Source organism: Babylonia areolata, chromosome 20 (genome assembly GCF_041734735.1).
Source record: "Babylonia areolata isolate BAREFJ2019XMU chromosome 20, ASM4173473v1, whole genome shotgun sequence".
NCBI lineage: Eukaryota > Metazoa > Mollusca > Gastropoda > Neogastropoda > Buccinidae > Babylonia > Babylonia areolata.
In genome coordinates, this window is record NC_134895.1 from 39045574 (window position 1) to 39058857 (window position 13284).

The 13284-nt window shown below is 43.8% G+C and overlaps 1 protein-coding gene across 1 annotated transcript in view; it reads left to right on the plus strand.

The window, feature by feature from the left end:
- Positions 1-853: 853 nt before the first annotated feature.
- Positions 854-13284, plus strand: part of LOC143294605 (gastrin/cholecystokinin type B receptor-like) — an 81055-nt gene continuing 68624 nt past the window's right edge. Inside the window, exons 1-2 of the mRNA XM_076605981.1 lie at positions 854-964; positions 3279-3370. Of these exons, the coding sequence (XP_076462096.1) occupies positions 854-964; positions 3279-3370 (203 nt within the window). The remainder of the gene's footprint in view (positions 965-3278; positions 3371-13284) is intronic.

Genomic DNA, 13284 nt, shown 5'->3' on the forward strand with positions numbered 1-13284 from the left:
GAAAGTGAAGCACGAGACGGGGAGTGGCACGTGGAAAGTGAAGTGAAGCAGGAGACGGGGAGTGGCACGTGGAAAATGAAGTGAAGCACGAGACGGGGAGTGACACGTGGAAAGTGAAGTGAAGCACGAGACGGGGAGTGGCACGTGGAAAATGAAGTGAAGCAGGAGACGGGGAGTGGCACGTGGAAAGTGAAGTGAAGCAGGAGACGGGGAGTGGCACGTGGAAAGTGAAGTGAAGCACGAGACGGGGAGTGGCACGTGGAAAGTGAAGCGACACGGGGAGTGGCACGTGGAAAGTGAAGTAAAGCACGAGGCAGGGAGCGGCACGTGGAAAGTGAAGCACGAGACAGGGAGTTGCACTTGGAAAGGAAAGTGAAGCACGAGACGGGGAGTGGCACGTGGAAAGTGACGTTAAGCACGAGACGGGGAGTGGCACGTGGAAAGTGAAGTGAAGCACGAGACGGGGAGTGGCACGTGGAAAGTGACGTTAAGCACGAGACGGGGAGTGGCACGTGGAAAGTGAAGTGAAGCAGGAGACGGGGAGTGGCACGTGGAAAGTGAAGTGAAGCACGAGACGGGGAGTGGCACGTGGAAAGTGACGTTAAGCACGAGACGGGGAGTGGCACGTGGAGAGTGAAGTGACGCACGAGACGGGGAGTGGCGCGTGGAAAGTGAAGTGAAGCACGAGACGAGGAGTGGCACGTGGAAAGTCAGTGAATCACGAGACGGGGAGTGGCACGTGGAAAGTGAAGTGAATCACGAGACGGGGAGTGGCACGTGGAAAGTGAAGTGAAGCAGGAGACGGGGAGTGGCACGTGGAAAGTGAAGTGAAGCAGGAGACGGGGAGTGACACATGGAAAGTGAAGCAGGAGACGGGGAGTGGCACGTGGAAAGTGAAGTGAAGCAGGAGACGGGGAGTGACACATGGAAAGTGAAGCAGGAGACGGGGAGTGGCACGTGGAAAGTGAAGTGAAGCACGAGACGGGGAGTGGCACGTGGAAAGTGAAGTGAGAGCACGAGACGGGGAGTGGCACGTGGAAAGTGAAGTGAAGCACGAGACGGGGAGTGGCACGTGGAAAGTGAAGTGAAGCACGAGACGGGGAGTGGCACGTGGAAAGGGAAGGAAAAAGCTACAGCGGAAGCGACTCCATTAGAACAGCAAAAAAAACAAAACCCAGGAGCAACAGCTTTGTAGTCCTTTCCAACATCCACCTACACTACCCGCCACAGAACCCTACTTGACCTGAAAAAAAAAGAAAAAAAGAAAAGAAAAGAAAGCCATCACTTAAAGCATGGCCGTTACCAAACTCTGAGCAGTCATTTACCCACCGCGCACGCTCTTTCCCCCGTCCCTCCCTTCCTCCCTCCCTCTTCCTCCCTGAACCCTACACCTCCCCTCCCACCCCACATTGTTTTTGGGTTTTTTTTTTCTTTGCCGCAGTGATGGAGAGTATGGGGGTGGCGGGTGGGAGAGTGGGTTGGGGGTGGGGGGTTGCTAAAGTCGGGGCAATCCAACACTCACAGTTCCTGCTTTCAAACTGGGGGATGTGCAGGGATTGTAAACTCGATGGAGTTCACTTGGACGGGAAAGCACTGTCAAGCTCTCTGTCTGTGTCACCATCTCTCTCTCTCTCTCTCTCTCTCTCTCTCTCTCTCTCTCTCTCTCTCTCTCTCTCTCTCTCTGTGTGTGTGTGTGTGTGTGTGTGTGTGTGTGTGTGTGTGTGTGTGTGTGACTATCTGTCCGTCAGCTTGTCTGTCTGACTGTCTGTCTGTCTGTCTGTCTTTCTGCTATTTCAGTCTGACAGTTCTCTCCTTCTCCTTTGAGTCTCTTTCCTGTTCGTGTCTTTCTGTCTCTGTCTCCCTCGTCTCTCTGTCTCCGTTTGCGTATCCCTGTCTCCGCCTGTCTTTCTGTCATTAAGTCTTTCCATTAGAAATAAGGAGTATTATATGTTTATGACAGGATTGACTGATCGAGTGCCCCCACACTCCCCCCTCCGCCCCCAAAATCAAATTCTTTTTTTTTTTCAAAATAATGCACAGGATGTTACTGTTTGTGTCTGTTGCCCCAGCCTCCGTCTCTCTCTCTCTCTCTCTGTCTGTCTTTGTCTCTGTCACACACACACACACACACACACACACACACACACACACACACACACACACACACACACAGAGAGAGAGAGAGAGAGAGAGAGAGAGAGAGAGAGAGAGAGAGATTCAATACAGTGAACACAGCATAGAATTAAAATCTTCAGAGATATGCATTTGTTTGAATATTCAAAGAAATTCCATAAAACTGCAACGATATATCACAAAACATATTACATATTTAAGAGCAATAAACTTAATTAAAAAAATAATAAAGATCACTCGCCTGAGAATAGTTAAACTAAACACATCAAAGAGCAATTAAGAATATCCCCCCTCCTCCCTGTTACATTCCATTCGTTAAGTCTTGAGTTGAATTTTGTGGACATGGGAACCTATCAGGCTGTGAGCGGATCTGCGACGTACTTACAAAACTCTGCTGCCCGACTCTTCCTCAGAAAGAAAAGATCTGGGCACATCACTCCTATATTGCAACATCTCCATTGGCTCCCTGTCTCACACAGAATAAAGTATAAGATCAGCACTCCATGTTATAAATGTATTCACAAATCTGCCCCTTCCTATCTTTGTGGCTGCCTTCACCTCTACACCCCATCTTGCTCTCTACTATCAGCTTCGGATCCACTCTGCTTACGCATACCCAGATTCAAACACTCCACTGTTGGACGCCGTTCTTTCTCTGTCTCTGGACCTTGCAACTGGAATGAACCGCCTCTTTCGCTTCGTCAGGTCTCCGCACTCAGCTCTTTCAAGTCTGGCCTTAAAACCCACCTCTTCCCAAGATAGCCTCTCTCCCCTACCTCTTCCTTGTCCTAGTTTCTTCAGTTTTTGAGTTATGCATGCGTGTGAATGACTGGTGTGAAAGCGCTTGGATTTGTCTCTGCACAAGATTCAGCGCTATATGAATATTATAATTATTATTATCATTACTTTATTTTCAAGAATGGATTCAATGTAATGTGATTTTTTTTTCTAAAACCCCGAAACCAACCCAATACCCTTAAAAAAAAAGAAGAAAAAAAGAAAAGATTATGCCGTCAACTCCACTTCATCTCCCAGGCACTCTGAGAGCAAAAATACAAGCAGTCACATGACAATGTCAAACCAACGGGATTCATCTCAAGTCACAGGTGTGAATGTGTGACTTCAATGACAACCATGTTGGCCAGGTTAGAAAGGGGAACAACTCTTCGCCACCCCGTGTGATGGTCGCAGCTCTAACGTGTCTGGACAGACAGACGTACAGCATGGAGTGGAAGTGGTATTTTTGTCACAGGATTCAAACCAGACAGAAAGGGAGAGGACGAGGGTGGGGGCGACGGGGAGTGGGGAGGATGGGGTGGGGGGGGTAGTGGGAGGCTGGAGGGGTGGTGATAAAGGTGATGAAAGGTGTCACAACCTTTTCACGGGCATAGAGGCATTATATATCGGGCTCAGTCGGCGATGTGCGCAACAGCCGAATTGTTAAAGCGTTGGACTTTCAATCTGAGGGTCCCAGGTTCGAATCTCGGTAACGGCGCCTGGTGGGTAAAAGGTGGAGATTTTACCGATCTCCCAGGTCAACATATGTGCAGACCTGCTAGTGCCTGAACCCCCTTCGTGTGTATACGCAAGCAGAAGATCATATAAGCACGTTAAAGATCCTGTAATCCATGTCAGCGTTCGGTGGGTTATGAAAACAAGAACATACCCAGCATTCATCCCCCCGAAAAACGGAGTATGGGTGCCTACATGGTGGGGTAAAAACGGTCATACACGTAAAAGCCGACTCGTGTACATACGAGTGAACGTGGGAGTTGCAGCCCTCAAACGAAGAAGAAGAAGAAGAAGAGAAGAAGGACTCAGTCGGTGGTGTGTGTCTATCGAGATCGATGATGACCATCGTTGTCATCCAGCTGGGGGATGGGGGGAGGGTGGTGGTGTTGTGGGGGGATGCTCATGAATCTATCTGTGAATGCGCAGATGGCTGAATAGTGCACGAAATGTTCGCTGACAGTTGTGGCAGAGCTCAGTCGGTACAAACAAGTGGGACTCAGTCCTTTCCTGCCGAACAGTAAAGTGTGGTAACTCACTCTCTCCATTCACGAGGTAACACAACTTCAGGTCAATGCCGCCCATGCTACCGATTCAGCCTGCACACAGGTAAATAAAAGGTACATTAGAACAAACCCAGACACTCCCACAAAAAACAACAACAACAACAACAACAACAAATGAAGCGCCGGGCTTGTCCTGATACCGATCACTTACTGACATGCGCATACAGCAGCAAGTGTTAGCTTTCCCCAACCGAGATCAGGTCTTGCCCTTTTATACTTGGCTGGAGCGAGAGAAAACGGAGTGAAGTGCTTTTTTTCCCCCCAAGGACACAACGCCATGCCGAAACAGGGCCTCGAACCCTGATCACTGGCGAACACTGGGTGTTATACCTATGTATTTGGTCTAGAAATGGTAGACCAGAGTCAATGAATGTGGTGGCCTATGTATTTTGTCTAGAAATGGTAGACCAGAGTCAATGAATGTGGTGGCCGTTAATGGATATTTTTACTGTCCTTTTCGAAGCTATGGTTTCTGTCAAAGAAATAATTATCATAACACCAGACGTAAGTGAGTGTAGTAAGGCTTTCTCCGTTACGGGGAGATACAAGGAGAGGTCTTTCTGTTTGTGAAATCTGATTATGAATATTCTTCTTCTTCTTCTTTTGGGGGATTCTCTCTCTGTCTCTCTGTCTGTCTCTCCCAGCTTGTAGTTGAACATTTACTGAACACACACACACACACACACACACACACACACACACACACACACACACAGAGAGAGAGTCAGAGATACGGATACGGATGATTCAATAAGGCCATGGCCCCTCATGAAGGGGGTACAGTGAACAATAATTCACAACAATAAAGACATACTACTAATAGTACACTGTGTGTGTGTGTGTGTGTGTGTGTGTGTGTGTGTGTGTGTGTGTGTGTGTGTGTGTGTGTGTGTGTGTGTGTGTGTGTGTTGTAGGTTAAAGTGTTTATAATGATGGTTTTCGAGCACACACACACACACACACACACACACACACACACACACACCTCCTTCTCCGCCACCCCCCCCCCCCGACACACACACACATCCCCCCCCTCCGCCCCTCTCTCACATACAGACACACATCCCCCCTCCCCCCCTGCCCCACCGCCCCCTCCCCCTGTCCCCTTCTCTCACCCCCTTTCTCCCTCCCTCCCTCCCCACGCACACACAAGCGCCTGTAACTTTCACACACACCAGTCTCTCACAACATTAACAAGCAGTTGCCTTAGAGGACAAACAGACACTGAAACAGCGAAGACAATCAACCCAGTCCTTTCAGTCCCCCCCCCCCCCCCCCCCCTTTTTTTTGTTTGTTTTTTGCTGCCTCATCATCTGCACCATTTCAGTGGCATTACTCACACACCGCTCATTTAGATTCCCCCATACACGGCTACACCCGGGTTCGTCCGTCACAGTTCCAGCGTCGGCAGTCCGCAGGGAAGCATCGATGTTAGGTCGCCAGGAGGCCACACACCGGAGGAGACCCTGCACTGCTACTGAGTCACCTCGGTGGTGTTCAGTGGTGCCTGTTCTGATTCGACGTATCCTTTCAGTTCTTTTTGTCCTGTCTATTCCTGGTCTTATGTGTCCTTTGGGGTCGTTAGCTTAGGATTTGTGGACCTAGGATTCTTCTGCAATGCAGATTTTGTGCAACGGTTTTGTTGTTGTTGTTGTTGTTGTTGTTGTTGTGTTGTTTGTTTTGTTTTGTTTTTGTTTCTGGTTGTTGTTTTTCAATTTAGTTACGTGAACTGAACATTGATTCTGGCTGTTCAAAGCCGTGGGATTTTTCTTTTGTTGTTGTTGTCTTGTTGGCTTTTCTTTCATTTCTTTCTGTCTGTCTGTCTTTCTTTCTTAAATTCATCCTTTTTCTTTCTTTCTTTCTTTCTTAAATTCATTCTTTTTTCTTTCTCTCTTTCTTTCTCCCTTTCTTTCTTTCTTTCTTAAAGGGTTGTTCCTGGCAAAATTCTGGAGAAAAATCCACTTCGATAGGAAAAACAAATAAAACTGCACGCAGGAAAAAATACAAAAAAAAAGAAGAAAAAAAGAAAAGAAAAAAGGGTGGCGCTGTAGTGTAGCGACGCGCTCTCCCTGGGGAGAGCAGCCCGAATTTCACACAGAGAAATCTGTTGTGATAAAAAGAAATACAAATACAAAATACAAATATAAATTCATTCTTTTTCTTTCTTTCTTTCTTTCTTGGATTCTTTCATTTCATTTCTTCCTTCCTTTCATTTCTCCGTTTTCTTTTCTTTTCTTTTGACTTCCCACTTTTTTTTTTTTTTTTTTTTAGCGTGTCTTTATCTGCTCTTTCATTGTTTGTGCGTGTGGTTCCATTAAAAGATATTTCCCCCTATCTCTCTCTCTCTCTCGATGTGTGTGTGTGTGTGTGTGTGTGTGTGTGTGTGTGTGTGTGTGTGTGTGTGTGTGTGTGTGTGTGTGTGTGGGCGCGCGCACGCGTGCGTGCGTGCTTGGGTGCGCGCGCATGAGTACGCGCGTTTAAGAATACATTTTTTGTTTGTTGGAAAATGAAGTTGATTTGCCAACCTGATCACTGATCTTACATATAACGTAACGTTTCTGTCTTTGATGTTGACCCGACGTAAAATCGTGCCGTTGGCAACATTTAACAATGAGAAGTAAAGTAATACAGCGAAAGTATCGGATGCCAGTATACAAGAAATATACAACAAAATACATTTCTCTCTCTCTCTCTCTCTCTCTCTCTCTCTCTCTCTCTCTCTCTCTCTCTCGTTTCTCTGTCTCTGTCTGTCTGTCTGTCTCTGTCTCTCTCTTTCTCTGTTTTTCTCGTTTGAAAACAAAACTGCCACAGTGGGTTTTTTTCCCTGCAATCTTTTGTTATTGTTGTTGTTGTCGTCGTCGTCGTCGTCGTCGTCGTCGTCATTATAATATTATTATTATTATTATTATCATTATTATTATTATTATTGTTATTGTTGTTGTTGTCGTTGTTGTTGTTCTTGTCATTATTATTATTATTATTATTATTATTATTATTGTTGTTGTTGTTGTTGTTGTTGTTATTTTGCGACACCAGTTCTCGTTGCTTGCAGAGTCTTTCTGCGTTTTTCAAAAGCACGGAGTGCATTTCACTTAAACTCCATAAAACACACACACACACACACACACACACACACACACACACACACACACACACACACACACACACACACACACACACACACACACACAAGCTAATTCTCTCTCTACATGTATATATATATATATATATATATATATATATATATATATATATGTGTGTGTGTGTGTGTGTGTGTGTGTGAGAGAGAGAGAGAGAGAGAGAGAGAGAGAGAGAGAGAGAGAGAGAGAGAGAGACATACAGACAGACAGACAGAGGCAGAAAAAAACCCCACATACTACTAATCGATCACAAGTCCTCAAAGGAATTGTTCAATAACATGTCAGTTTCAAGTGACAGGCTTAAAGTGCAGAGTGCTACGGCAATACTGCAGGGTCATCTTTGAAGCGTGGCCTAATGGAGACCCTCATACTGACAGTCTTTTCTTTTGTAGTCCGTCAATGCCGAAACGATATGATCCTTGTGGTGACGATCTGGTTCTTTGCTGGTGAGAGAAAGAGAGAGAGAGAATGAGAGGGACTCAATAATATTTATTCATATATAGGCCAAGGCCCCTTATGAAGGGGTATGTGAACATAATACAATGCAGACAACACAATGCAAAATATATGGAAAACTTGATATAATACCAGTTCTAAGATGAAAGCTAGCCTAGCTACGAAACACAATGCACAAGAATCAGTATTCTCATGACGTAATGGTTTCTCGGACTTTGAAAGCTGTATATAAATACAAAGCAAGGTTTCTAACAATTTCACAGGAGTTTGAAAACATTAATAGGTTCAGTTTAAACATATTTGGTTGTCTATGACATTTAGGCTTAATGAATGATTCTCGGATATTCCTCAAAGCTGGACAACAAAGAACAAAGTGCATGTTATTTTCTGTCGAATCTTTTGCATAATGGACAAATCAGATCACTGTCATTACGCGCTCTATATCGATAATGATGAACCGCTAAAACTTAGAAATACCTAGTCTGAATCTCGTTGTATATTTCAAATGTCTTATCAAAATCTAACATCACATACGGTACCAAGTCCTGGATATTGCTGAAATTCCTTTAAAAATCAGTGAGAGAGAGAGAGAGAGAGAGAGAGAGAGAGAGAGAGAGAGAGAGAGAGAGACAAAAGGAAAGAGAGAATACAGAGACAGACAGTCATACAGAGAAGGAAAGAGAGAGAGAGAGAGAGAGAGAGAGAGAGAGAGAGACAGACAGGTGGGAGAGAAGGAGAGGTTGAGAGTGAGGGAACGGGAGTAGGGGGGGGGGGGGATAAAGAGCGGTGAAGGGAGGAGAGAGAGAGAGAGAGAGAGAGAGAGAGAGAGAGAGAGTTGTGAAGAAAGAGAGAGAAAGATTTGGGGAGAGAGAGGGAGGGAGAGAAAGAGAGAGAGAGAGAGAGACAGAGAGACAGAGAGGCAGGTGAACACTTTTTTTTTTCATCTCTGAAAATAAAAATAAGAACAATGTAATGCAATACAGTACAATACAATACAATACAATACAACGCAATGCAATACAATTCAATGTAATACAATTCAATGCAGTAGACACACAACGAAATATACTCTTCGAGAAGGAAGAGGGAATATGGGGGCAGGGGAGGTGGCAATGGCAAAAAACAAAAACAAAAAACAAAAAAAATCACTATTTGTAACAAGAATACCAACAATACAAAACCTCAGCAAGGACAAGAACAAGAACAACAAAATGAAAAAACAAAAAAAAACAAAAAAAAACAACAACAAAAAAACAACCAAACAACCAAACAAACAACAAAAAACAACAACAACAAAAAGCAATGTCAATGAAAACAGAGAAAGAAAATAACATTTCACTCCCCCCCCCCCCCCACACACACACTATCCTCCCACCCACTACCACAAACAAAACAAAAAAAAAGAAAAAAAAGAAAGAAAGAAAGAAAGAGAAAAGCTTAATCTGCTGTCAAAAAGAGACAGATGGATTGAGAAGAGAAGGGGAGGGGAGGGGGAGGGGAGGGGGAGAGGGTATGGGGAGTGGTGGAGGTCGCTAGACGCGTGGCCTTTTAAGCTGTTCTTTTTGTCTGACAGCATAACTTGTGGTCCTTTTTGTCTGCAGTGCTCCAGCGGTATTCATCGGTGTCAGTAGTTTTTACAATGTATTCCTTCAGTATTCTTTGTCAATGTTCCCAACAATGTTCTTTCAATGTTCATTGTCGATGTTTCCTGTGGGAAAAAAAAAGGTCCATTTCAGGGTCTCCTCACCATCCGAACTTTGCGTAGGGCTATGTATGGGCTCTGTCCATTTGTCGGTAAGATAGATAGATAGATAGATAAACCAGCCAAGCAGCAAACCAATGGACCATCACTGGTTTGCTGTTTGGCTGGTTTATCTATCTATCTATCTATCTATCTATCTAATCTATGTGTCTGACTATTCATCTATCTATCTATTTATCTATTTATCTATCTATATGTCTATTCATCTATCTATCTATCTGTCTGTCTATCTATTTATCTATCTGTCTGTCTGTCTATCTGTTTAACTATTTATCTATCTATCTATCTGTCTGTCTGTCTGTCTGTCTCTCTGTATGTATGTATGTTTGACTATTCATCTATCTATCTATTTATCTATCTGTTTGTCTGTCTGTTTTACTATCTATCTATCTATCTGTATGTATGTATGTATATATGTATCTATGTTTGATTATTCATCTATCTATCTATATATCTATGTATCTATCTGTATGTCTGTCTGTTTGTCTATCTATCTATCTATCTATCTATTTAGCTTGCCTTCACGCCTGCCTATTTGTCTGTTCTTCTGTCTTTCTGTCTTCCTGCCTGTCTGTCTCTGTCGGTCTGTTTGATTGGATACTAGAATATCATAACAATCGAAGAACAGTCGCTACATTCTAGTTAGTCCTTTTGTGTCTTTAACGAAGGCAATCCCCTGAACCCCACTTTATTTGCGTTTTGTGAGTCGTAAAGACAGTTAATGAGATCCTTTGTGAAAAGGCTTACGAGTCATATTTGAGTTCTGAGTTCTGGGTTTAGAGCTCCGAGTCCTGAGTTCTGAGTTCTGTGTGTGTGTGTGTGTGTGTGTGTGTGTGTGTGTGTGTGTGTGTGTGTGTGTGTGTGTGTGTGTGCAGTCTGAACTGTACCTGTTTGCGAGCTGAATTGGTAGCTTATCGAGCAGCATTGACTTGAAGTTGTCTACCTTTTTAAATGGAGAGAGTTGCTTCTCTTTATTGTTGTATACAGAAAGATTGTATCGAAACTGTTCGCTAGCGCCGCTCTGCTTGAGTTCCATTAATTAAAAGGCACTGTTGGCATCAGAGCTTGTAAAACTCATCAGTTTCTCTAGTCCACCTCAGAACTCCCCCCATGGTCCAAGTTACCGCTTTGTGTGAAAGTAATTGTTGTTGTTGTTGTTGTTGTTGTTGTTGTTGTTGTTCTTCTTCTTCTTCTTCTATTATTGAACCAAAGTAGTGAAATTCTTTTTCTTCTTCTTGCGGTTTAAGAACGTCATGAAATGCGTATGCTGTTGTCTGGTCTTCACTCAGACAGAGGACATGGATGAAAATAACGAAACTAATTTCCTGAAACGTTATCATTAGAAATAAAAGATATGAATCAATAATTCGAAGACTATGTGGAGGGAAGAGCATCAGTATCAATAACTTTAAGGAGGCATCACTGCGTTCGGGCAAATCCATATACGCTCCATCACATTTGCTAAGCAGATGCCCCGACGAGCAGCGTAACCCAACGCGCGCTCAAAATTTACTTCTGTGGCATGTTTCTTAGACTGACTAGTTGCTTTTGCAAATCTGTGCACCGTCTGAGAGAGCACCCGACACAAGACAAATGGATGGAAGAGTTTCAGTTTTCAGTAGCTCAAGGAGGCGTCACTGCGTTCGGACAAAACCATATACGCTACACCACATCTGCCAAGCAGATGCCTGACCAGCAGCGTAACCCAACGCGCTTAGTCAGGTCTTGGGGGAAAAAAAAAAAAAAAAAAAAAAAAAAAAAAAAAAAACACACACACACACACACACAACCACACACACACAAAAAAAAACAACACAAAAAACAAAAAAAAACAAAAACAAAAAAAAACAAAAAACGGGGGAATAAATAATAGATAAGCTTGCATAAATAAATAAATAAATAAATAATAATTATAATATAGAAAAAGGTAGTAGTAATAATATTAGTAATACTAATAAAATGATAATAATAAAACATAAATAAATAAATAAATAAGACAACAATGGTGATAAATAAGCAAATAAATGTAAAAAATGAAGACACACATTCACACATACACCCACACATGCATAACAGAAATGCACCAGACATGCAGTTTCACATATATGAAAGCACAGTCAAATACATATAAACGTACATGAGCTCCAACACACACACACACACACGCATTACCGTGCACCTCCTCTACCCCCCTCCTCCACACACTCATTTCTAGTCTAAGTATCGCAGCTTCCACGGCACACACACACACACAAACACAAACACACACTCACAGAGATGAACACTTACTTGTACAAGCACATATGAAAGCACAGTCAAATACATATAAACGTACATGAGCTCCAACACACACACACACACACACACATTACCTTGCACCTCCTCTACCCCCTCCTCCACACACTCATTTCTAGTCTACGTATCGCAGCTTCCACGGCACACACACACACACACAAACACACACTCACAGAGATGAACACTTACTTGTACAAGCACACACACATACGCCCATATCTCCCACCCCCAACTCCACACACGTACATACAAAGATATATATATATATATATATATATATATATATATATATATATATATATATATATATATATATATACACACGTTCCAATATCCTGTTGCTCCCACAGTGTAGGCATGCATACACTCACATACCTCATCCTCTACCCCACCTCCCCCTGCACTCCCACCTCCCCTCACACACACACACACACACACACACACACACACACACACACGTACACATATCTCTCCTGACACTTGTGTACAGTTTCACTCTCGCGCATTCACAAACGCACTCAAAAGCACACATACACACAAACACACACAGCCGCCACTGACTGGCCGCAAGAGGGATGGGAAAAGATCTCTGATGCCAAGAACGTGGCGTCTAGTGTGTTGCTCGGTCTATTGTGTTTGGAAAGGCCCACAGATGATGGAGGATGGAAGAACGAAGTAGAAAAGGAATGAATAATGATAAAGAAAAAAAAAGAATGAATGAAAATAAATAACGCTGATATGGATTGAACAGGATCTTTAACGTGCGTGTTTGATCTTTTGCGTGCGCGTACACACACGAAGGGGGTCAAGAAACTTTCAGGTCTGCACGTGTGTTGACCTGCCTGAGATCGGAAAAATCCCCGCCCTTACTTAATCCATCAGCTGCGCCGGGGATGGAACTCAAGACTCTCGGGCGAGAATCCATCGCTCTAACCATTCGACCACCGCACCCAACAACTACCCAGGGCTATGTATGGGCTCTCTCCATGTGGAGAGATGGCCTACAGGTAACGCGTCCGCCTTGGAAGCGAGAGAATTTGAGCGCGCTGGTTCGAATCGCAGCTCAGCCGCTGATGTTTTCTCCCCCTCCACTAGACTTTGAGTGGTGGTCTGGACGCTAGTCATTCGGACGAGACGATAAACCGAGGTCCCGTGTGCGGCATGCATGCACTTAGCGCACGTAAAAGAACCCACGGCAACAAAAGGGTTGTTACTGGCAAAATTCTGTAGAAAAATCCACTTTCAATATAGATTACATCCACATCTTCTGGAACTTCTGTGCTGGAAAGTTTGTGTGTGTGTGTATATTGCCGTCCATGTTTCAGTCTTTTTCCTCTCTTGTTCTTCGTGTTCTGTTCTTGTTCTTGTTCTGCTTCTTCTTCTCATGCTTGCTTATAATCAGTCCACTTGCTGCCTGATGAAT